The 27,407-nt window shown below is 39.6% G+C and overlaps 1 protein-coding gene across 2 annotated transcripts in view; it reads right to left on the bottom strand.

Moving 5' to 3' along the window:
- The window catches only part of LHX6 (LIM homeobox 6), a 96,429-nt gene that overhangs the window by 56,583 nt on the left and 12,439 nt on the right, over window positions 1-27,407 (bottom strand). For both annotated transcript variants that reach the window (XM_069986309.1, XM_069986310.1), the window contains one exon: window positions 3,554-3,736. In XM_069986309.1, coding sequence (XP_069842410.1) covers window positions 3,554-3,736 — 183 coding nt within the window. The remainder of the gene's footprint in view (window positions 1-3,553; window positions 3,737-27,407) is intronic.

The raw sequence follows: 27,407 nt of genomic DNA, 5'->3' as shown, positions 1-27,407 counted from the left end.
TTTAGTATATTACCAGTTTTTGGTTTTGTCAAAAATAATGGGAAACCAAGCAGGAGAAAAGGTTCTGACAACAATAGTGCCTGATGGACACCATTAACTATAATAAGGGCAATTAGGTTAGTTCACTTTGTTTTTCAAATTTGATGATAAAATCTGCAACTAAGGTTCCTAACAGAGCCTCCAATGTGAACCTGGCCATTGAGAAAGTTTGTAGCACTTAAAAATCCTTTTCTCTATTACAGTTTATGTAAACAAAATAGGTGCCCAAAGATATGTTCTTTGGTGGGTATATAGTAGCAAAAAAAATCCAAAAAAGTGGAAATTGATACTAAGAGCCAGACCAGATCAAAGGTCATCTGTGATCTGGTTGTAATTTAGTTTGAAGGAAAAGAAAGGCTGATAAGAAGACCGTCAAAGAGATGATTCTAAGAACAAAAGAACATTTTTTTTTATTTTTATATTTTTTTAAAGACTTATGGAGAAATAGTTTTTGTAATTTGTAATGCGTTACAATGTGTCCATAGCCTTTAAAGCAGTTTCCAGAACCTTTTAATTTATGACCTATTATTATTATTATTATTATTATTTTTAGCTGCTTTTCTGATTTGTAATGCTAATGTGGCGCCCTAGTATACAGTGAAAAGAACCAGAAGCAGACACCCCAGTGGTCGTGTTGGGTTACTGCAGCTCAGCTCCCATTAAAGTGAATGGGAGCTGAGCGTCTGTAACCCTGCAAGACCAATACATAATTTATGGAGATGTCTATTTTTTTTTTAAAGGTACGAGAGTGTCAGGTGTAAGACCACCACTGATCAGTTCACAATGGCCTATTCTGAGGATGTCATCAATAAAAAAAACACTACTGCTTGAAAAGTGAACAGTGGATCTACTGCAGACAACAACCATTTGGCTCGGCTGGCCCTCAGTGTGGCGGCTCTGTCCCTCAGGTGGTGCACAGCAGCAGCAAGTTTGTAGCAATATGAATTAGAAGAAAAAAAAGTGCAGCACTCACCAATGGCAGTTTAAACACGATCTTTATGGCATGCTGGTTCTGAGAGGGGAGACTCTGGTGACGGACCATTTCACGCAAATACCTGTGCGCTTGAAGGGCCTTAATGAATCACACAGGTAGTTACATGAAATAGTCCGCCGCACCACTCTCCACTCTCAGATCCAGCATGGAATAAAGGTCGTTTTTTAGCTTCCGTTGGTGAGTGCCGTCCTTTTGTTCTTCTAATTCGTATAACAAAAGTTATATTTTGCTGCAGTGATGCTATTAAGAATACTTATACGTACAGTAAAAATGAAAATAATTGTCAATTAAAAAAACAACCCCCTTTTTGTCAGGAAAGTCATAAAGTCATGAAAGGTATACATTAAATAAATGTGAATTTTGCAGATTAGAAAAGGTATATATTCAACAACTAACCCCTAACGTATTTCCTCTGCAATAGGAGTGGAGGACACTTGTTTCCTTGAAGAAAAACGTGCATCAGCAAACTATGTCCATATGGGTTAAGACCAGTAATGGAAAATAAACTTTCTCGGTATCGAGAGAACATTTCCCTTTTAAGTGACTGCTAGTCACCGAGAGGGGTTGAAGGTCACCTGTCATTTCATCAAGCCTGCTTTACCCTCGCTCTGTTTTCTCTTTTGCCGCAATTATCAGAAAAAAAGCCATAACGTGAGTCATATGTGTTGTGAGAAAGTCCAAAATGTTTCTGATTTTGTTTTAAAGAATGATCAAAAGTACACGAAAAAGAAACCATGCATCTAATAGCCGAGTAATGGTGGGTCCATGCGTGTGTTCTATAGAAGACTTCAAAATTCTTATTCTAAGGGAAGGTACTTTGTAACATATGGTTGTTTATTGATTAAAGTTTCTTGGCTCGGCTGATATGGTAGAACAGTGTCTCCTAGCCTGTGGCTGTCCAGCTGATGCAGAACTGCAATTGTAGCAAATGGGGGGGATAGAACAATACCTTACACAAGTAATATAAACCCTTCTACGCTCACATTATTATTACACACAGTACCACATTGGCATATCAGGAGCCTACAGGCGCAAAATGCTTAAGGGAGTTAGAATTAGAAATTTGATTAGAAAAAACTGAGCTACTTTTTGCAAAAACAGTGTCACCCCGGTCCTCAGATTATGTGTGGTATTCCAAGTCAGTTAAATTTACTTCAACGAAACTGACCTGCAAAACTACACCTAAACTTCCAGTTTCTGGAAGAAGGCAGCCATGTTTTTTTTAAGCCTAAATAATCCCTTTAACACTTTAGCCAAATTTCAATAAGAAAACCATGTCCTCTATATAAATGAATAATGACATAATCTTAGAGGCAGCATAGACAATTGCAAGTTTTCTTTTTATAAGGAATCGAAGTGAAAAGCAACGCAAATTTGCAAGTAGTCTTAAAAAAAAAAAAATCTCAGTTTTTTTTGTCCAACAGCCCCTATATATACACCAATACATCTCCATAATAACAGACTACAAAATGATCCAGCAGTTAAACACCTTTTCATATGCCCCCCCATGTCTTGCTAAAATAGAAGAAGTTCTAGCAGAACATTCAGTGGGATGTGTAGCACAACTTTCCGCAGGGTGAAGAAGAGCATATGCAGGCATGGTGAAACTAATATAAGGTATATATTTACACAACACATTTTGAGGTTACACAGCCTCTTCCTCAGGTCTAAGAGGTTGGGTAACCTTGAAATGCATTGTCTGTGCTATATGTATAAATATATACCTTTTATTATTTTCACCTAATGCACTCATGCTCTTCTTCACCCTGGCAGCGGCATATCTTCCCAAGAACTCATGGATTGGGCAGTGGTTATTCAACCTGTAGGATTCTTTTCTCCACTGGGAGGTCCCAATACATGGCCAGGCCCACTAAAATTGGCAAAATTTAGCCAACACAAGTCTAATGTGCATGGGACCTTTAGATTAATGTCAGCCAAACCCACCAACTCTGGTGGAACCAGCTACTGTCTAAAATAATTGTAAAGATGGACAGTGCCACACTAGGCATAACAAGTCTATCAGTAATCAAATGCCGAGGAACCCGAGTGTGCTCGAGGTTGACTCATCTCCTATCCAGGTGCATGCATTGAATGGGACTACCACTTCAAGCTGAAGCAAAAGCTGGAAACTTTAGCATAAATATATTTCTATTGGAATACACAGGATTTTATCAAGTATAGTCATATAGACCTGGATAACAACACATACACTCAAGTATTAAAACGTCATCACAAAACTGAATAAAAGTGAGTCACAATGGTCCAATGACACCACCAACTGCATACCCCATAATACATGGCCCCACAACAGAGGAGCGTCAGTGCTTCTAACCCGTACTAGTCCCATCTCATGCTTCTTAGCAGTGCTCCACAAGTCACCACAATTCAACAAGCCCATATGGTCAAGGAACGTGGCTGAATCACTTTTACAAATCAAATTTTTGTGCATTTTGTGCATGAGAATGTGTATATATATATGTTTTTTAAATATTTTTCTTTTACTATGTCGAAAATCTGTACCTTGAGCAGGTATCTGTCTAGGATCTCCAAGCCACAACTGGAGCATATGTTCTTCCCATCTGAAGGTATAGAAGAAGATGAAGAGGATGGCGGAGAACACACGGATGGCGTTGAGGGAGGGCTTGGGGATGAGTGGTCCTCCTTTTCCAATTTACATGGCAGATTTTCATCGTCTGACTGTGACTGAGGAAAAAGAAATTTAGATGATCAATCATTGTATTTCTATATCCAGAAATTTTGAATAAAAAGTGATCAAAAAGTTGCAATCAAGATACAGATAAGGCACAGAACATGGCCCAAAAAATAACACCTCAAATAACCCCATAGACCAAAAAATAAAAACGTTATAAGAGTCAGAATAGAGACATTTTTAAAACATTTTATTAAAGTTTAAATTTTCTCAAAAGCAGTCAAACAAAATTAAAAGTTATATAAATTGCCTATCGTTGTAATCGAACAAAGTTGAGGAACATAGATAACAGTCACAGGGCGAATGGTGTAAAGATGACCCCCAAAATAAAACTTTTTTGTTTTTTTCAATTTCAAAGTACAAATATTTTTGTCAGTGTCTGAGTGTATCTGTGTCATTCAGTCAGTGTCTGGGTCAGTCTGTCAGTGTCAGTCAGTCAGTGTCTGTGTAAGCATTAGAGGAGATGAACAAAATGGAGAGACTGAGCTGAATTACAGTGTTTCCATCATTGACGTCAGTAAGAATTGGCATGGTAAAAAATTGGCAACAGACGGCTATCATGGGGGCCACAGTAGTCAGACCCCTTTTCTTTAGATAGCGTGTGGCAGCATTAATTGACACAGAGAATGGATGTCGGCATTAATTGTACTTTGTGTGGTAGCAGTAATAGTACCGGTGGGGCTGGCTGCACTGTGTGGTGGCAACATTACCCTACCGTGGGGGAGTTTTGACATGAATTGTACCATGCGTGGGTGGCAGAATTAATTGCACTTGGTGGGGCCATTCATTGTTGTGAAGGATGGTGGGTTTTCATATTAATTATACTGTAGGTGGCATAATTATCATTATTATTGTTCTGTGGATGGCGGGATTAATTGTAGCGTGGGTGGCCGCATTAATTAACTGCTACATAGCGCTATTAATTGTACAGGAGTCAGTAACCCTAAATGTGCACTGAATGGCGGTGTATGGTATGAACTGGACACTCACTGCCAGCATTAATTCACTAATAATTTTATGGGGGGTATTTTTTAGGGAAAATTGGGGTCCTGCACACTAAGTGATTTCATCCTGGGTTGCTAGTATCTCCTGTTCTTAGCCAAGTACTTTTGCTTAAGGTTGCAATGGAACGGTTGTAAGGATACTTTCTCTAAACTACCAGGGATTCTAACATAAACTCCTTAAATGGTTTGTTTGGGGTAAAAATTTTATATATGCCTGCAGGTAGTATAAAAATAATACAGAAGTAATACTCACCCTACCCTGAGCCCTACATCTGCTGCACCGACACTCCTGATCCTCACTTGTCACCAGGACCAGTGATGATGAATCAGGACCAGGAACATTGCAGCTGTGGGGGTTCAGGGTAGGTGAGTATTACTATTACAGTGGTACCTTGGTTTAAGAGTAACTTGGATTAAGAGCGTTTTGCAAGAAGAGCTCACAGTTTTTCAAAATTGTAACTTAGTTTAAGAGCTCCCTGTACTGGGTGAGAGGGGGAGTAGCGGAGAAGCATGGTCTGCATAGCGGGGTCTACAGCACTGTACTCTGACCCAGGAAGTCTTCCTCACCTCCCAAATCATAGCAGATCCACTTCAGGCTGGGGCTTGCATCAGGGGACAGGACTGTGGGGGGTAATCTCTCCATAGATGTAACCCCTCTCTCCCCGGACAGACAGTGCTGCTATACTGTGCACATATGTCCTGCTCCTTCCTTCATGCTCCCTGGGTTTATGCACAACAGTCAATCTGACCCCCCCCCCCCCCCCCCCCCCCAAACTGCTTATACGTTTGGATAGCTGCTTTTAATCCAAGATCTGTCCTGGGGTCCATTCAGCAGGTGATGCAGTTATTGTCCTAAAAAACTACTTTTAAACTTGCAGCCCTGTGCCCAACGGACGTGGCCTAGAGTGTGTGTGCCATAGACCTACACCGCCCTGCTGTCCCTCCTTTCCGCCCTCCCCGTCATTAGGAATGCCCTGGGCAGTATTTTTCCTATTCATCACCTATGTGAACACTGCACATGTGCCTTAATGATCCAACACATGAGCAGTGTTCACACAGGTGATGAATAGGCAAAATACTGCCGGGGCATTCCTAATGATGAGGAGGGTGGGGAGGAGGGAGGGAGAGGCGGCGCACACACACTCTAGACCATGCCAATTTGACACAGGGCTGCAAGTTTAAAAGTTGTTCTTTAGGACAATAACCACAATACCTGCCGAACGGACCCCGGGGGCGGGGCTCAGCTTGTGGGTACAGAGTCGCTTTAAGTGTAAAACATGTGAGAGGAGAATGGCAGCAACCTGACCCCAACCTGAGACAGGAAGAAGATCTCAGACTACTGTACCCCACACTCCCAATAAACATACAGCTAAGCTACAATAGTAAATAACAGCATAGTCCTAATGGAGGTAGGGGTAAAAAGCATTAAAGTAGTGGTGGAAAAACACGCAACCCTGAAAGAGAGGAAAAAGAGCACAAGGGTAATAGCAAGGTTCTACAAACTGCAAAAACTTCTATTGTTTTCATTATCAGAAAGAGATAAAATTGGTGGAAAAACACCATGAAGGAAGCAGCTGCTGCCCAAAAATGTTTGCTATGGACAAATAGAACAAAACTGGAACTTAGTAACAAATGAACAATGCTATATTTGGAGGGTAAAGAACAATGCACACCAACACAAAAACCTGATCGCAGCTATAAAGCATGGTGGAAGAAGCATCGTGGTTCCTAGCTACTTTGCTGCCTCAGGGCCTAGAAGCTTTGTGATCATCAATGGGACAAGGGTGTATCAAAACATTTTACAAGAGGCTGTATGATCCATGACATCAAGCTAAAGATGTGTTAGGTGATGCTACAAGGCAAAGACCCAAAGCACACAGTTAAATAAACTAAATAATGTCCACAAGGCATCCCAGAAGCACAGGGAGGAATGGTCCAAAACTCAATGTCGAGCGATTCCTATTTGCAGCTACAGGTAACCTTTGTTAGCATGTTTGAGTCCAATTATTCAACATTTGAATACCAGTGGCTGAAGAAGCTGAATGCAACCTCCAGGACTCCCTAGGGCCGACCAATCGTACTTGAGCATACTCGTGTTACTAGTAAAGATGATTACTGGGATCCACAGGTTATTACATTCAAAAGTTTACTTATTGTTTTTTTTTCCCTGCTCTGTGGATGTTTACTCAATAAAATACAAGAATAGTACAACTGTCTGTGTGTTGTTAGTTTAGTCCGGTTGTGTTTGTCTATGATAGTGACTTATAGACACAATTTAGTCTATGTTTTATTAGTAATTAATGCATAAATCTAAGTAATTCACTTACTTTTTCTTCCTGCCCTGTGGATGTTTACTCACTGTGCTCAATAAAACACATGAATAACACCACTGTTTTGTGTTGTAAGTTTAGTCATATTGAGGAACATTTATGAACGATGCACCCCTGGCGTACACCATTAAAAAGGTGCAGATTCTTACCTTTTACATGGTTCAAGCTAGCTGTAACTTCTGCTTGTGGAAAGGGGGGTTCGGAAAGGCATGGAGGTGGTCTTCCTCCGTGCCTAAATGGCGTATACCTTGCAAAAATCTACACCTACTCTGGAGCAGGTGTCAATCTTTGCACAATCCCTGCGAGAGGAACAGGCCCACTGTTTTTACTAAGAGGTGTATTCCTCTTAGTAAATCCATCCGGGTAAATGGGGGCGGGGCTTCAAGATTAGCGTGCGTGTAATAAGTGTCCCCCAATTGTGTTTGTCCGTTATTATGACCTACATAACAATCAGACCATAGCATATGAGTAATTTGCGCAGAGATCCAGCTAATTCCAAAGGGTTCACTTACTTTTTCTTGCAACTGTAAAAGGGCGAACAAGTCGGCGCTTTGTGCGTTTAACATTTGGAAATGTTGTTTATTGTCACATTGTAAAAGTAATGTGCAAATGGTGCGCACATGTGGAGGAGGAAAGGTGCAGACCCTCAGGGCAGCACACAAAGCTATTATCACTGACAGGTTTTCAGGATCTCATTGCCGTGATTGACACTCTAGTTACTTAAATGTGACAAACATAAGTACTTAGATAATCTTATGGCTCAATACAATGTGAATAAATAAGCACAAATAGTCTTTGACTGATAAATATTTTCTTTTATTATTATCAGCTATGATGAATTACCAGAACTCACTACATGCATATTTTATTGCTAGTGTGCGATGCTGCAATAACAAAACTCAGTAATACATACCTTCTCAGTATGTCAGCACAGTGCAGTGGTATATTATGGGTTAATATTATGTGTTTCCAAAGATTTCTTGGTGGTCTCTTCCCTCTTAAACGCATGTTATTGTTGGTGAATAGTGCCACAAGGGCGGGGCTTAATCACCATAGTGCCCCATATCTCCACCCAAATCATCGGCCTCTCTGCGGCATCACCTACGTCCAGGCCCCGCCCTCTCTGCAGCGTTACCAGAATGGGCAGACCTACAGGTCTAGGCCCTGCCCCCTCTGTGACCACCAACAAATACTTTATACAGTAAGATATGAAATGTCCAGAATGTAAGCTTAAAGGGGTTGTCCAGCAAAAATCTTTTTCTTTCAAATCAATTGGTTTGAGAAAGTTATATAGATTTGTAATCTACTTAAAAAAAAATATATATATATATATATATATATATATATATATATAAATCTCAAGTCTTCCCATACCTATCACCTGCTGTATGTCCTGCAGGAAGTGGTGTATTCTTTCCAGTCTAACCCAGTGCTCTCTGCTGCCACCTCTGTCCATGTCAGGAACTGTCCAGAGCAGGAAAGGTTTTCTATGAGAATTTGTTGCTACTCTGGACAGTTTCTGTCTCAGACAGATCTGTCAACAGAGAGCACTGTGTCAGGCTATGTTTACACAATGTTTTTTTTTTAGCTCCGTTTAAAATGATGTCCGTTATTTTGAGTCTAAAATAACGGAGTTTTTCTAAGCCTGGCATCCCCTTAGTGCAATGACGGGTGTTTGCACATTATTTTAGTTTGGGGTTACTAATTGGCCTTTGCTTGTGGCTTAATTGAAAAATCCATTGAATTTAATAGTAAAAACGGAGAAAGAACGGTGATAAAAGAAGAACTGTGTGTGAACAACTAATAAAAAACGTCTGCTATTTGCAAAAAACGTCCGTTTTTTAATGCATTGTGTGCATAAGACGTCCGTCTTCCCATTGACTTCAATGAAATTGCATTGAAATCAGTTAAATTGCTGCAAAAACTGACTTTTTTTAAATAGCGAAATCGGATGTTTTTCCTCTATTTTTGACGTTGTGTGAACATAGCCTCAGACTGAAAAGAAAACATTTCCTACAGCAGCTGATAAGTATGGGAAGACTTGAGATTTTTAAATAGTAGTAAATTACAAATATATAACTTTCTGAAACCAGTTGATTTGAAAGAAAAAGATTTTCACTGGATAATGCAACTAGAGAGGAAAGCTTCAGTTACATAGTATGCAATGCATGTGACTATTTCCAGCTATTATATAACTTGTGTATGGCATTTTTCATCAGTTTTCACCAGTTGTTCCTGAGCTTGTGGGTGGAGAACAGCTGGTATCGTATGTCCCATAAACTGCCTACACAGAAGACCCTATATTCTATATTTCAATAGCTCACCCTCAGAAGCAGCAGCAGTATGGAGAATGTTATAGAGCAATACTCTCCATGGTCATAGCCTGTATTATCATTCAGTGCTGTACTGACTTGAGATTACATTTTAGAGCTGTAGTTCGAGTTCTGAGCTATAGCATCCCAACATCCCTTGCTGGTGTTTTGTCATATTAAGAATATTTAGGTTATATGCTGGGAATAGTCCCCTGGCACTGTATAGTAATCTATACTAACTGTCCCAATGCATTATGTAGCTCATTCAGGGTAATATGTCTGATGAGTTTTCAAATGTTTAAATCACAGCTAGAAGTATTGTGAATTCAGCTCTGGATTAAAATACAGGCCTTAAACCAGCATCATTACTAGATAATGGGGGAGATTTATCAAACATGGTGTAAAGTGAAACTGGCTCAGTTGCCCCTAGCAACCAATCAGATTCCACCTTTCATTTTCCAAAGAGTCTGTGAGGAATAAAAGGTGGAATCTGATTGGTTGCTAGGGGCAACTGAGCCAGTTTCACTTTACACCATGTTTGATAAATCTTCCCCAATGTATGTAAAAAGTAATTTTATGTGTATAACATCTTTATAAAATTACATCATACAATGCACATCTACCATAGAGGAAGGAGCAGCATGGCACTGGAACAGAAGAAAATGGAGGGTAGTTTTTTATTCACTCTCCCATTCTCTGCTCCTTGGGCAAACAAAGAAAAATTAAAGGGGTTATCCAGTGCTACAAAAACATGGCCACTTTTGCACCGCTCTTGTCTCCAGATTGGGTGGGGTTTGAAACTCCATTGAAGTTAATTGAGCTTAATTGCAAACCACAACTGAACTGAAGAGTGGGGGAAAAGTGGCCATGTTTTTGTAGCACTGGATAACCCCTTTAAGCAAAAACTCAGAAAACCCCTTTAACCCCTTCCCTCCACAGGACGTACTGGCACGTCCTGCGGGGAGCGGGGGGTTTAGAGAGGGGCCGCGCCATGGCCCCGCTTTGAACCACCGCGATCCCGGCTGCTTACTGCAGCAAGGGACCTCGGCTATTAGCGGGTGCCGCTGACAGCTGCCTCTAACAGTCCTGTGTGCCCCTGTCCCTGGTGTCTAGTGGCCGGATCTCCCCCCCGCGATGCAATCTCAGGGGGGGAGATCTGGTGTACTGAGCCGGCAGGGCTCGGCAATCCATTTAGATGGTCTGCAGCAGACCATTATTATAGAGCACTGATCTGATGGATCGGTGCTCTTTTATATACACAGCATTGATCTCAATAGGAGATCAGTGCTGTGTATATAGAAGTCCCCCAGGAGGCTTCATATTACTGTATGTGGAAAAAAAAGTGTTTTTATTAATAAAAAAAAAACCTCCCCTAATAAAAGTTTAAATCACCCCCCTTTTCCCATTTTATAAATAAAAATAAACAAATAAATAAACCAAAATATTTGACATCACCGTGTGTGTAGTCGCCAGAAACATTAAATTATCACATTCCTGATCTCGCACGGTAAACGGCGTAAGCGCAAAAAATTCCTAAAGTGCAAAATTAAACCTTTTAAGCCCGAGGAGGGAGAAACGAAAATGCAAAAACAAAAATATGCCCAGGAGGGAAGGGGTAAAAGGAGTTATCCAGCATTAGAAAAACATGGCCACTTTCTTCCAAAGACAGCATCACTCTTGTCTCCAGTTTTGGTGGGTTTTTCCATCTCAGTTCTGTTTAAGTGAATGGATCTTAATTGTAAACCACACCTGAACTGGAGACAAGAGTTGTGCTGTCTCGGGATGAAAGTTGCCATGTTTTTCTAATGTCGGATATTCCCATTAAGGATTGACACTGGTAGTGTATAGAACAATTGGCAAAAAACAATGTATCGTGGGTACTACTCTGCAAGAAAGAGACCATGCTGCTGCAATAGAGCCACTGGTCTGGGTCGGTCAAATTTGGTCCCATCCCCTTTTTAAAGGGATTCTTAAAAAAAAAAAAAAAAAAAAAAGAAGAAGTCACCCCTGTCCACAGGTTGTGTGTGTATTTTAACTTAGCCCCATTCCCTTGAATATGCCGTATCAGACAGAACCCATGCACAGCTATGGCACTGTTCTTGAAAGAAGAAGTCATGTTTTGTTTTTATCCTGGACTAACTGGTTATTGGAAACCTGTGACAGACTCTCATCTGTATAGGCGCTACAGTGTCAGCAAACCTGGTAGGGTGGCCAGAACTTGGTATAAGAAGGTTAAACAACCACCAGACCCTTTCATATTGGTTGACGCTAAAGGAATCCTGTCATTACTTTCACGCTGCCTGAACCAGCCGAGAGGCATTAGTGTTAGCCATAGGCTGACACTAATGCCATAAGCCTTAAGCCATAAGCCTTAGAACATGACTGGGGATTTAGGTCAAGCCTGACAGCGCTCCAGAAGGAGAGGTTACCCATCTATACAGCATCACTTTACAGCAATCACTAGATACACTACAAGAAAACAATAGTGGGCACGTCACTATTGACAGACATGTCCATGATCAACTTTTTGTAATATAGATGGGCTGGATGACCTTAGGGGACTTTTCCCTTATTGACAGAATACATGGACTGACATTCTTCTATATCCCCCAAGTAAAATCTATCAGTAATATGAATACAGAATACATTTCCTGTACATTTACACTGAAACAAAGTACATTTTATCCATTGTTACGAGCTGGGAAGCCAGGATGAGGTCACTGGTCCGCACTGGTTCCCATTAATAACTGGTCGTGATATCACAGGGATGTTATAGCATGAAACATGTGGTTACAATACTGAAGAAGACACATCGATGAGCATGTGAAAGTGATAAAGGCAAAACTAGTTCTCACACACATCACTTCTGTAACCTAAGACCCCACATTTATCGAGGCCTTGTTTGCTATGTGTTTAGTAGCGACCAGATGTTGGACAAAAAAAGTGGCTTAATATACACCATTTACATGTGTGACGTGTCAGCAAGTTTAGCATTTTTAGCAAAAAAAAAACGCATGGTCTTTTTATGGGGTTTTGCAGGTATTTTTCTCCATAGACTTCTTAATATAATGTCAAAAAGGCATGAAGAAAATAACATAGGGCTGGTGACACGTATAGGGGGCAACATAGTAACACTATCTGGCAGTTTTCTGGTGTTAAAAAAAAGTCATTTGTTTTAGGTGATTGTTTGCTTTTTTTCTTGGTCTATATCTTTTCCTGCCTAAAAAAAATATGTTTGCTCAGCAATGACCCGACGTAGTCGTCTCCATGGATACCCGAACTTCCGGGTGCAAATGGATTGCACATCGCGTCGGATCCACACTTCATGACAGGTACACTTTAATAAATTAAGTGCATCATGTGGCTACTAGTGTTGAACGGACTTACCAAGCTGTTCAGGTTCGGCAATGTTCTCTGAACCCAAATGCTCTGCATTTGACTCCCGGTGGCTGGAATTGGATGTCGCCTTAGGGATCCCAGACTCCCTAGGGCGGCACTCAACTTCTCCAGCCGCCGGGACTCATATGTAGAATATTCAGGTTTGGGCAACATTGCCGAACCTGAACAGCTTGGTAAGTTCGCTGAACACTAGTGGCTTCCTGTGTGTCTCAGAGTAAAGTCTACACCAACCTGGAGCTGATGTAGGTTTCAGCTACGATTTATATCTGTATTAATTGTAAATCCAATTGACACTGGAGGTCCTTTCCACTAAGTCCAGTCCATTTGGCAAACACAGTGTACAATAGTAATTCATAAAACATAGTTTTTACTTTTTGCCATACTTAGATGAGAAATACCCCCCCCCACACTTTTTGGGGTGGGGGGAGAGCAAAAAAAACAAAAAACAGAGAAGCACAAGAAACCTGCCGGGGAAATTGACTTGCTGTAGTATGTAATATGTTGTGTCAGACCATTGTAAATGTATTGTCGACTTCTTCAATCAGAAAGTTGAAATTCGCAATCACGGCCGTGGTTTTACGGAAATATACGTTGTGTGAACATAGCCTTACATTGAATACATTGGCCCAGATTTTTTAATCTGCCTGAAACCTGGTTTTGCTCACAGCAGCCAAGTACAGATCAGCTTTTATATGTTAATAAGCTCTTGTTAAAATGGGTAAATACTGGCGCAGATTTATCAGCCTTGAGTTGGTTCTAAGTTGGGCACGTTTGTATAAAACACTTTATGGCTATATTCGCACAACGTTCTTTTTAAGTAAAGAACGGACGCTGATTGCAATTGCCTCAGCATCCGTTCTTTACTGCAGGGGCGGCATTGCATTGAAGTCGCCCGCTGTGTTCTCACATCGTTATTCTAACGCCCGATCTTTTAAACAGGCGTTAGAATAATGTGCCTGTCAATTATTTCCGGACGCTGTTCACTGAACAGCGTCCGGAAACAGCTGTTCACACAACGCCAATGTGCAGCGTGGCCGTACATTGCATTGGAGTGAATGGCTAATTGATTTGCAGGCACAGCCGCCGATGCCCGCAAATCAGTTGTGAAAAAAGAACATGCCTGCAGCCGATATGGAGGTATCGGCTGCAGGAACGGGCTGAGTGCAGGCCGACGGCCGGCTGTTTAACAGCGTCCGTTGCTATGCAACAGGCGCTGTTAAACGTTGTGTGAACCTAGCCTATTATTCGTTATAGACACTGTTTGTACCACAAGAGGGGAGTGGCTGCACGAGGAGCGAGTGGGGCCAATATTGTTATTAATAGTTATTGGTGGTGACTATGGCATTTGAGGAATAGAGAAGCTGGGCTTACAGTACTTTAGCTGGTACCAATTATTAATGGGTAATAATATGAGGATGACGCTAATAATGACCAGCATTGTAAAGGGCATTGCTATACACCTTGCATTGTATTTGTACTACTCTTTGGAAATGTACTACTACAATTTAAAAACTTCTTGATCATAAGGGGTAAAAACATTTGGAGTCCCACTCATTCTTGTAATTGGTCAGAGTCTAGACACTCTGATCCCAACTGGCAAAAAATTTGCATCTGTCCCTAGACCTTTTTTTCTTTTTTTTTTTTTTTTTAAAGGATAGGAATGAACAGCAATGCTACTACACGTAAGATTGTATTATTGTGACCAAGACCCCAAGAGCATGAGTTCCTCTTTGTTAGCATTGTTAGCATGTTAGCACAATGAGCCACTTGAGTAGAGCATCCCCACTCTATGACACTCAATCGGCTAAAGTACTCCCATTTCCTAATAAAAAAACAAACAAAACAAAACTGTTGTCTATGGTGGTGTGGATCATCAGGGGGATCTTTGTAGGCTCTGCTCTCCACACTGATGCGTGCACTTTATAATAAGAGACACTTTTGCCACATTTATGACTGACAAATAGTATTACAGCTTGCGATAAGTAGAAAAGCAGAAAGCACACAGCCAGACAGCCGGGTCACTTATTGCCAATCTTTGGGTGTGTTCACACATTCAGGTTTTTAAATGTAATTATTGAATATGAAGCCAGGAACAGATAGTAAATGGAGGACACATTATGAGGAAAGACTGAAATATTTCCACTGTTTAAATCCATTCCCTGCTTTGTAAGAACTTTGGGGGTTTTGTTAAAGGAGAAGTCCGGCCATTTTTAAAATCCAGCAGCCGGCAGGGGCAGGGGGGAATTTGATAATGAGTAGGAACTAACCTCTCCCTGTGCCCGCGGTGAGTGGCGGGACCGGCCTCGGGACCCCCGCTGTTAGGCATTTTCCCCCTAGTTGAGATGACGTCACAACTCGAGGGAAGAGGCCTGTCCTGGCTGATGGACTGGCCGCTTAGCCAATCAGTGACTTGTGCGGCGTCCTGCCCCAGTCACTGGCTGGCTGAGCGGCAAGTCCATCAGCCTGGTCATGACGTATGCAGCACTGAGATTCCAGAGCTTGACGCTCACCATGGGCACGGGGAAAGGTAAGTTCCTACTCCATTATCAAATGCCCTAATTTTAAAAATGACCGGACTTCTCTTTGACTAATATTGGCAAAAATATTTTACAATAGTGGAAATGCCACCAGAACCTTTTTCACTGTGATTTCTGCAAAATCGTGAGGAAAAAAACAGTGTTTGTGGCACAATTTCCAGATTTACATATAAATGGCTCAATTCTACTACAAAATACAAATTGTGATAACAATTTTTCTGACATTAGGGTATGTTCACACTGAGTAAAACAGGAGGAAATCCCGCCCGTCTCAGTGTCCCATTTCCCGTCTATGGGAGAACGTGTGCTCCCCTGGTGCCGTCACTCTCCACTTCATGTCACTTCTTTGAGCAGAGAGTGGCAGCTGCGGAGGAGCGCACACTCTCCCATAGACAGGCAATGGGACACTGAGAAAGGCGGGAAATTTCCGCCGTGGAATTTCGCCTATTTTACTCAATGTGAACGTATAAGCTATTTTACAACTAGAGACTATGTACAGTTTTTTTTAGCTCCGTTTAAAATGACGTCTGTCATTTTAAGTCTAAAATAACGGACATCATTTAGCTGTCTAGCCGTGCAATGACGGCTGTTAGTACATTATTCTAGTTTGGATTACTAATTACCCTTTGGGTGTGTCTTAATTGAAAAGTCCATTGAATTTAATAGTAAAAACAGAGAAAGAACAGTGACAAAAGAAAAACTGCGTGTGAGCTACTAATAAAAAACGTCCGCTGTTTGCAAAAGACGTCCGAAAATAATTGTCATGATCGTTATTTTGACGCCGTGGCAATAATGTCCGTTATTCAATACATTGTGAGCTGCTGATATGTCCCTATAGCGCATGTGGGGCCTAGGATGAAGGTAAGTTTCTTGATCCTCTTCGCAGTTTTTGGGATATAAGTAGCTCATTTAACATGATAATGAGGCATTTGGGGTCAAAGCGGGCAGGGCTACCACCCTCAGTGCCGACCGTCCCTTCTAATGAATATTGGGGAGAGATGGGCGAGATAGGGCCCCGCCCCTAGTGTACCAAAACACCTCATTAGCATATAAAAGGAACTACTAATATCCTGAAAGCTACACTGAGGATGAAGGTAAGAAAATTACCTTAATCCTCAACATCACATGCGCTAGCAGGACATATCAGCGGGTTAGGTGGATCTAACTTGATTATAGTTTCCCTTTAAACCTTTCCTACTTTTTCATTTTTATGTTCTTAAAGTGAATGTACCATCGGTCCGCCCTCAGTGAGAACAAAACCCTTCCCCTCTGTGATGCGGCCTCCAGTGCTTCAGGCAGAGCCAGTACCTGGGAATAGACCGGCGCCCTGCGTGTGAACTGGGTGGCGGTTCAAAAAAGCACCGCAGCACCAGCATCCCCACACCGCCACCAGTCTTTTTATGTAAAAAAAATAAATAAATAAAGCCATATCCCTAATGGTATATTTGCTTTAAGTATGGATAACACAAATAATAGAAAAATAAAATATAATAATAATAATAATAATAATAAAGTAGTAAAATAGTAATAATAGTAAAATAGTAGTAATAATAATAATAATAATAAACATGTAATTTAGTAAAATAAATACAATAAAAATAAAATAAAAAACATGAATCATAAAAGAGAGCATAAAACAGAGTATATTTGTAATTCATTGTAGATTTAAGTTCACACTACAGAATTTTGCGTCCGTTATTGCCGATGACCATCAAAAGGATGCCCAATATTCGCTAATGATGATCGTCTGTAAAGATCATGATCATTATATACGAACATTATTTGCAAAGATTGGGCGCCTATTGGTCGACTAACGGCAGTGATGAATGTAAAATCCCATAGTGTGAAGTTAGCCTATAGTATGAATAAAGAGGTTATCCAGGATAAGCTTCCAGAAACAGCTAAGCTACATTCTATGGCTATGTTCACATGTGCATAGCAACGGGCGTTGTTAAACTGCTGGTCGTTGGGCTGCATTTAGGACGTTTCTGCAGCCAATGCCTCTGTATCTGCTGCAGGAACGTTCTTTTTTTACAATTGACTTGCAGGCATTGTCGGGTGTGCCCACAAATCAATTAGCCATTCACTTCAATGTAATGTGCGGCCACTGCCGCACATTACATTGTGTGGACAATTATTATTTCCTGAAATAATAGGCAGGTACATTATTTTAATGCCTGTTCTGAAGAACAAGCGATAGCATAACGATGTGTGAACACAGCAGGCAGCATTGCATTGACTTCAATGCAATGCCGACCCTGCAGTAAAGAACGGACGCTTATTCCATTGCAATTGGCATCCGTTCTGTACTGAAAACTTACGTTGTGTGAACATACTCTATTGAAGTGAACGGATCACAACCTTGGGACCGGGATGGTGCTGTTTTTTAAAAAAGAAAGTAGCTGTGTTTTTCTAATGTTAGATAACGCCCTATTTTATCTCAATGGCTAGGTTCATACAATGTAGAAATAACAGGCGTCTTTCATAACAACGGCCATCACTGCGCAAATAACATTTGTTATTTTAGAAATAATGGACATTATTTGCACAATGACGCCTATTGTTATGAAAGACATAATATTTGTATTTTTTCCAGTTTAATATCAAGGGAAAACTAATGGAGAACACCACTCGGAAAAATAGAAGATTGTTGGCAGACAAAAGCCACCTGGTCCATCTAGTCTGCCCTTATATTACAATATATATACAAAGAAACTGACCACTATGCATAATGCACTATGCTGGGCTAAAAAAATCTGTCACATGGAATCTGATCTGGATAAGAGGGTGGTCTTCTTAAGGCTATGTTCACACAACGTCAAAAATACAGAAAAGGCGTCCGATTTTGCTATTTAAAATAACGTCCGTTTTTACCGCGATTTAACTGACTTCAATGCATTGAAGTCAATGGAAAGATGGACGTCCAATGCGCACAATGTATTGAATAACGGACGTTTTTGCCACGGACGTCAAAATAATGATCATGACAATTATTTTTGGACATCTTTTGCAAACAGCGGACGTTTTTTATTAGTTGTTCACACACAGTTTTTGTCACCGTTCTTTCTCCATTTTTACTATTAAATTCAATGGACTTTTCAATTAAGCCACACCCAAAGAGCAATTAGTAATCCCAAACTAGAATATTGTACAAACACTAGTCATTGCACTAAGGGGAGGCCAGACAGCTAAATGACGTCCGTTATTTTAGACTCAAAATGATGGACGTCATTTTAAACGGAGCTGAAAAAACGTGTGAACATAGCCAAATACAGTATATGTTATGCACATAATAAAACTATTTACATACAATAGAATAATAAAATTAATAATAATAAAATTATTAATAATAATACATATAATAAAATATTATTATTGTTATTGTTGTTATTATTATTATTCAAATTGTGAAACAAACTAACTAATAAAAGCATAAATAGTAAGAAGTCTTTTGTATACTGCGAGTACACAAGTAATATATATAAGATCAATATAAGGCTATGTTCACACAACGTCAAAAATAGAGAAAAGGCGGCCGATTTTCAAATGTAAAATAACGGCCGTTTTTTCCACGATTTAACTGACTGCAATGGCAATGCATTGAAGTCAAAGGGAAGACGGATGTCCAATACACACAGTGTATTGAATAATGGACGTTTTTGCCGCGGACGTCAAAATAATCAACAAGATCATTATTTTCTGACGTCTTTTGCAAACAGCGGACTTTTTTAATAGTAGTTCACACACAGTTTTTTATTTCCACCGTTCTTTCTTCGTCTTTACTATTACATTCAATGCCTTTTTCAATTAAGCCGCATCCAAAGGCCAATTAGTAATCCAAACTAGAATAATGTACCAACACCAGTCATTGCACTAAGGGGAGGCCAGACAGCTAAATGACGTCCGTTTTTTTAAGCTGAAAAGATGTTGTGTGAACATAGCCTATGTTATGTACATAATAAAACTATTTACATACAGTAGTAGAATAATAATAAAATTAATAATAATAATAATAATAATAACAACAACAACAACAACAATAATAATTATTATTATTATTAATCTTATTATACGTCAAATTGGGAAACTAACTAATAAAAGCATAAATCATAAGAAGTCTTTCGTATACAGCCAGCATACAAGAAATATATAAAAGATCAATATAAGAAACAAAAAGAACTAAAATAAACCAGATCTGGTGACTAAATATTAAGAGCTTCTCTGAATGTTTCCTTCTTTTCTCTCAGCATACGTGTGAATAACGCGACGTTTAGGCTTGTAGACATGGTGGTGGAAGATGGGAGCAGATTTAAGTGAATAAGTTGCTGGTGGAATGAATCCAGTTAATAGCCCATCAGTGAGCGCAGATGGAATAGAAGGAATACAGGGTGAGCCAAAACGAATTCCCATTCTTAAACCGTCAATATCAACAGCACCTGCAACCACTCATACATTGCCCCTGCTGGTAACCCGCATTAATGACAATTGGAGCATTTTACATTTTCATGTTGTATTGAATGCAAATAGAGCGCTACAATGGCATGATATTATGAATAGGAAGCATCTTCTGGAAGAGGAATCTCTAAAAACCCAATTTATATAAACCTTGAAATATACAGAAAAGTATAAAGTTTATTTGCAAGAAGCAATCTAAACCATTTGAGTTCAATAATCATCCGAAGTAAAAATAAATTGGAAAAAAAAATAAAGTATGAAGTAGAAAAAGTATTTAAATTGTGTATCAGTTCACACGCCGTACTTTTTAAGAAAGGAACCGCCGTTCTTTTCGTAATGCAATAATTTGCATTGAAGTAAATGCAAACAATGGCCGTTCTTTCACACAATGAATTGAACAATGGCCGTTGTTTGCTACGGCCATCAAAATAACGATCAGGTCAATTATTTCCGGCTGTTGTCCATAGACGTCGATGCAATTTTCATAAAAAACGACGTCCATTGTTTGATACTTAAAACAACGGGGCCATTGTTTTGAGAGGCAGATAACAGCCGTTGTTTATGCGTTGTGTGACTATAGCCTTATACTAAAATAATGCGTGATTTAGAAGAACGCTCAATTTTCACACGAAATGCGACAAAAGTCTGCACAAAAACAAAACCTTGGGGAGAAAAACGTCACAAACTTAGTGGAAAAAAAAAATAAAAAATGTCACAGAGACAAAAGCTATTAAAGTAGATTGTTATAGGTACGAACTTTAGGTTAGGGCTACATGGTGTTTCTTGGTCAAGTGACCAAACCCGCCGTGTTTTCCGATGACTGGTTGCATGACTGCCAATAGGGTTGTGTTGTGATCCACAAGTGACTGTGACCCCAGAGTCGCTAAACAATCAATCCTCCGTCACATGATCGGGCTATCACTATATAGGCTACATTCATAAGTAAGGACCTATTCATTCCTATTGGGCTATAATTTTATGGATTCGTGAGTAGCCCGTAATCCGTGACGTAAAAATTACTGACAAGCCCTGGTACAGACCGTAGTTGTCCCATAGAAGTCTATAGGAGCATCCATAATTTGTGGAGGTTACAGAGGTACTGTCAGTAATGTAATATCAGAAAAATATGGATCTTATATTCTGATGTCACAGGTGTAGCTCCTCCTGACAGCCATTTTAATCAACTGACTTCCCACTTTTAGGGATCCACAAAAAATACAAATTACAGATGCGTTTTTTGCTAATTGTGGACATAATTAGACATAATTGAAGAATTCAGGAACATGTGAATGTAGCCTGTGCCAAATTTTTGTCACTTTTCTTTCATGCCAGAAGGGGGCGTGGTCATAGGTAAAAAGGGCGTGGCTGAAGATGTTACACTGCTTTATGTGCCCCTAAATCCTGTCATGGTTTAAGCCAACTAGTAGTTGTTCTTAACGGAGAATAGACAGTCTAAGGCTTTAAGTCCACCAGAATTTTCAGTCAGATTCAGGTGGATTTTTTTGTATAAACCACGCCCCTTTGTCGTAGCAGACAGAAAGGTGTGGAAAAGTGGTGCAAATGGGTCTAAAATACATAATAATAGTGGGAAATCAGCAACAATGGCCATGATTATTATGAAACTTAACTAGTGGAAACATAGCCTCAGGGTGCGTTCACACGTACAAGATGTACAGCCAAATGTGCTGCAGAGCTTGTACGTGTGAATGCACCCTAAAGCCCCTATGACATGGGGCGATATTAAGGAGCAAGCAAGTGCCGTCAGCACTCGTTTGCTCCTCGTTCCCCATTTGCTGCCGGCAGTATTACACATGTGGGCAGCAAGCTGGTGAGGGCTGGAGGGGGCTGCGGGAAGCTGCGGGGGGGGGGGGGGCTGCCCAGGTGATCGCTGATCGTCCGAGCAGCCCATAGTAGATAGCAGCGGCCTGCTCCCGCCGCTCCTTTTCCATGGAGCGACGGCAGCACATCGTTGCTATCCTTGTCGTTTGTCTTTCAACATGTTGAAAGACAAAAGACAGCAATGATCAGCCAACATCGTTCATGTCGACCGATCGTTGTCTTCTATTACACCACACGATTATTGTCCGTAATGGCCGATATCGGCCAAACACTGCCAATAATTGTTTAGTGTAATAGGGAGTTAATGCTACGTTCACACATTGTATTTTTTGTATTAATCATGGCTGTTGTTGCGATTTAATTCTAAAGATACTTTGCATTGAAAATTAATAGAATCCCGGATGGAGTGTATACACGGTTATACGGCTGGGGGGGTTATAAGGCAGACGTGTATACGGCTGGGGTTACAAGCAGCCATACGGAAAAATGTCAGTTCACACAATGGAATGTGCGGCTCCGGCTACACTCTCCATTGTGTACAATGGTGAATTAGGATGTAGGAGCACACGGATGCGCCTACATCCCAATTCAAAATAAATGAAGTTCATCCGGCTGGTGCTGCAGTACTGGCCGGGATGATCTTTACTGACACTGGCCGTTCTGTGACACCCTAAGGCTATGGAAAAAAAGGAAAAAAATTGCACATCTATGACTCTGCTGCTAGTGGCTTAAGTACATACAAAAAAACAGAAAGTGCAACAGCAACCCACAGGTGCACGGGATTACCGTATATACTCCTTCCAGCATACACACAGTAAACACCTGCTCTGTAGGTATTAAAAAGTGAGGATCTTAGCAAACTATTTGATCAAACAGAGTGTACCATGTCGCCACGTTAAGGCGTCCTCAGAGACATGGTCCCTACTCTAGCATTTTCACACTAGCAATGGCCTCTCCTGGGCTGAATAAGCCTACAACTGGGCAGATAGGAGCCAAATGATCTCTTTTATAGCGACATGAGTGGAGTGCAAGCCAACAGGAGGTAGCCTGTTTGATCTGTTTGATCAATTAGTTTGCTAAGATCCTCACTTTTTAATATATACAGAGCAGGTGTTTATCGTGTGTACACTGGGAGGAGTATATACGGTAATCCCTTGCACCTGTGGGTTGCTGTTGCACCTTCTGATTTTTTGTATGTACCCTAAAGGCTATGTTCACTTAACGTCAAAAATAGAGAAAAGGCGAACACTTTTGCAATTTAAAATAAGATCCGTTTTTGCTGCGATTTAACCGACTGCATTGAAGTCAATGGAAAGACGAACATCCAATGCACACAATTATTTTCAGATGCCTTTTGCAAACAGCGGAGGTTTTTTTTTTTTTAGTTATTCACACACAGCTTTTCTTTTGTCACCATTCTTTCTCCATTTTTACCCAAAGGCCAATTAGTTCCCCAAACTAGAATAATATACCAACAGCCGTAATTGTAGCAAGGTCCAAAGTGCAGGCTACGGTAGCTATTATGTATATAAAGTACTGACCACCTGGCCATCTGGACCTGCGGGCACTTGGGAGTACAATAGTAAAGTATGTTAGTTGGGCATGACGGCTGCTACAGAAGCTCTGCTAATATTTTGTGGGGCAGGGAGGAGTCCAATGTTTGCTCTGGGGCCCATAGGACTAGTAGTGGTATCAGTACTATTATGTTCCAGAGTATAACCAAAGTCTCTCTTTCCATCCATCTTTGCCATATTATAAGGAGCTGAGAAGATTGATATATATCCTTATGGGAAAAGATTTAGTAATGTGTAATTTATTGATTGAAATCTCTGCTGTTTCCATGCTAAAGAGTCCAGACCATTGAGTGACACCGCCCACTGGACTCATTAATAAAGGGAAAACAATCAACATATTACAAGTTATTTTTAATCTTTCTTAACTGGTGGGAGAATCCTGTGGTGGGGATTATTAGCTGAACAAGATTATATTGCCTTGTATAATAAGCCCAGGGATCAGCCAATAAAGGAGAAAATAATTGTTCATTCGCTCAAACCTCATTTGTTGGGATACACAGCCAACAGATGATGGAGGGGCCATAGGAACATCCTAGACACCTAGGAGGAGATTTATCAAACTGGTGTAAAGTAGAATTGGCCTAGTTGCCCCTAGCAACCAATCAGATTCCACATTTAATTCTTTACAGATTCTTTGAAAAATGAAAGGTGGAATCTGATTGGTTGCTAGGGGCAACTAGGCCAGTTCTACTTTACACCAGTTTGATAAATCTCCCCCCTAGACTCCTTAAACAAGTGCCGATCTACTTAATGAATTCTTACGTCAGGCAGGAGTCTTCCAGTGCCCCCCTATCACTGTGACATTACTGAGCCCACACTCCAAAGCTTTATTCCCTGACTAGATTTCGGATACTAATAAACTAAATGATAATGAACGATAATTTAATCAAATAAATATATAATATATCCAGTGCAGTTATACACAGCTCCACCATCTGGAGTATCTAACATTGACTCAAGGTACGTTATGGGGCAGGGGAGAGATAGCATTAGATAATGATATGCTCTGATTTCTCGGTGATTACTATATTGTCATACAGATTATTTTAACTACATCCGATCCTGTCAGTCTTTATACAGTAACGTTCCATTTAACTGAATAATGAGGGATTATGGAAGAGATGTGTGGCTTCATCACTGAAACTAACCAGCCCCTATATTGTGCCATTCACTGATCTTTCTTACTTAGAGTTTTATTTTTTATATAAGAAACGATAGGAAAACCATAGAAAAGCCACAGCAAAATCCAACAAATAAAAGGGTTTTAGGCCATAGTAATTAGTCTGCTATATATTAGGTTGGTACCAATAGCCAAGTGTGTACTCACCTACCCTGCTCCCCCACAGTTCCAGTAACTTCCTGTCGAGGTGAGTTGTCTCAGTAGGACATGCCTCTTAGCTAATCACTGGTTGCAGCACTGTCCCACCATGGCCACTGATTGGCTGAGTAGATAGGCCCTATCGGAACAACCCATCTCAGAAGTAGAAATGAGCAGAAACTAGAAGTTGCTGCTACAGGAGCTCGGGGGCAGGGGTAGGTGAGTATTTCTTGTCTTTTTTTATTTTTTACTAATGAAGAACAAGTCTGCAATTTTCCACTTAATTATAATAATAATTTTTTTAATATTAATAATTTATTATATTACACAGCATTTTACAGAGCTTGTCATCCCTTATATTGATCCTTTTGGAGTGATAATGATATACACACATATATATATATATATATATATATATATAAATTTTTTTATTATTATTACTTTTTTATAGGAAGCCTATTGCATCTGCAAAATAATTTGAAAATGCTGATTTAAATTGTAAGCCCCAATGGGGACAGTGACCGCTTTCAGTGATGACAACCTCTGTACAACACTGCAGAATATGCTGGTGCTATATACATGGATAATACTGATAGACTTTACACAACATATATTGATCAGGAGAAGTAGAAGCCACTTTAAGCATTTCATGTAATAACCGGTGGATGCAAGAACTATTATCTGTTAGATGACTTAATGTAAACAAATATCTGGTTTTACAGCTATTCCCAGGCCACTTTTTCACAATTACTACCCAATACATTAAATATATAATAATGTTTTATTTCATATAAATGATAGTATGTAAAATTTCCCACAATTCCCACAAATCCCACAACTATCAGCGGATTAGGCATTTATAGCCACATTCATTTGCATAATTGGCGATACAAACAAGGTGCTAAGAATTGTGTTGTTACACATGAATTATGTCCATGGATTATGAATTATGTCCATATTACTTTGTCTTTACTACCTATATAAAAATAAATAATACACTCTATTACAAGAAGTAGACACACGTTTTGTATAGTCTTCATTGTTTGGTATATTGTGTGTGAGCATATATATATACATATATATATATATATATATATATATATATATATATATTAATATCCATTATTTAGCATAATCTATTATTCTACACTAATATTCAGAGTCAATATTATTTTTAATATCATAATGTGACACTTATTCCCCTTAAGTATTATAAAATATTGTCCTTACAAATCACTACACATGGGAAAAAAATTTAGGCTACCAAGCTGATACATTGTAAGGCCACATGTATTCACTTTAAATGCAATAGAATACCCGGACCATTAGTTATGTATGAAACATATAAAAAAATATACAGTACAAGAAATGCATAAACTGTGCAGCAAACACAAAACCAGAAAAATTTAATAAAGCACTTGTAAAGCTAGAAACAATATAGCCATAAAACTGCCAACAAGCTTATCATGTAACATAGGTTTCTCCACTTTGTTTCCACGCTGTTTTGGGCTATGTTCACACACAAAATGTTCTTCAATGAAATACGGTAATAAAAATAAATAGAAAATAAAATAAACATGTAAATTAGCTGACTTGACGTCTCTCCGTGTGATGATGGAGCTTGATGGTATTAGCCTCATGGACTAGAAATGGTAACACATTACAGTACGCATTCATTTATGTTTATTTTTATTTATTTATTTCTATTTATTTTTATTTTTTTATTTCACTGAATACTATTATTAAAAAGAATAAAATGCTGAGACTGCAACTATAAGAAATGAAGAAATGCTATTTTTCTGTCCTGTTAGTTGTTGTGATAGAAATTTTTGCATATTTACAAGTCTAGTTTGTAGGTAAGTCCAGTAGTGTGGCCTGATAAGGTGCCTGCATGTATAATATATATATATATATATATATATATATATATATATATATATATATGTGTGTATTATATTATATTATACATGCAGGAACCTTATCAGGTAGATATCGCTTTAATACAATACTACAATAATAATCAATAGATATCGCTTAAATACAATACAAAATTCTTAGTCTATAATATATATTATACACTAAGAAATATGTATTGTATTAAAAAACAAAAAACAAAACAGTGCGTAAACATACTGTGCCATGGTGCACCCGCCTACTGAAAATATTAACTATAATAAATATTATTTTTAGCAATTAAGTAACTTTCCTGTTTAAGCCCTTTGCACTATTATTATAGAGTCTCTAGCATAGTCAGCACCATGAGTGCACGTTCGGCTTTCACAAGTATCTGCATTGAGAAGGATAAGCTAATCCCATATTATAGGACATGGTTCCTAGCACCCACGGCCAGGCTGCGCACTTGCTTACAACAATTATTTATGTCTGCCTGTTGTCGCTGTGACAGCTGTATAAGTGGCCAGATGTTATCTGCCTTCTCCTAACAACCCAACATGGACTGATCCTGGCACTACAAGGCTAAGGCACTGCTAAGGCGGCCCTCACATTTTGGTCAGTATTCACACCTTGTTTTGGTCATTGCTGTAGGAAGGGGTCCAAAAAAATATTTTTCTTGATTCTTCTACTGGTTTGGGGAAGAATACCGATCACAATATTGAGTGTGTGAACCCAGACTAAGGATTACAGGACAACCAACAGGTTAAGGTGTATACTTCATAGAGTGTAAGCTCCTGTGATCAGGCCCCTCACTCCTCTTGTATGATATATATACTTTATAGAGTGTAAGCTCCTGCGATCAGGCCCCTCACTCTTCTTATTTGATGTATATGCTTCATAGAGTGTAAGCTCCTGCGATCAGGCCCCTCACTCTTCTTATTTGATGTATATACTTCATAGAGTGTAAGCTCCTGCGATCAGGCCCCTCATTAGAGTGTAAGCT

Source organism: Dendropsophus ebraccatus, chromosome 10 (assembly GCF_027789765.1).
Source record: "Dendropsophus ebraccatus isolate aDenEbr1 chromosome 10, aDenEbr1.pat, whole genome shotgun sequence".
Classification (NCBI taxonomy): Eukaryota; Metazoa; Chordata; class Amphibia; order Anura; family Hylidae; genus Dendropsophus; species Dendropsophus ebraccatus.
This window is presented reverse-complemented; position numbering and strand designations above follow the sequence as displayed.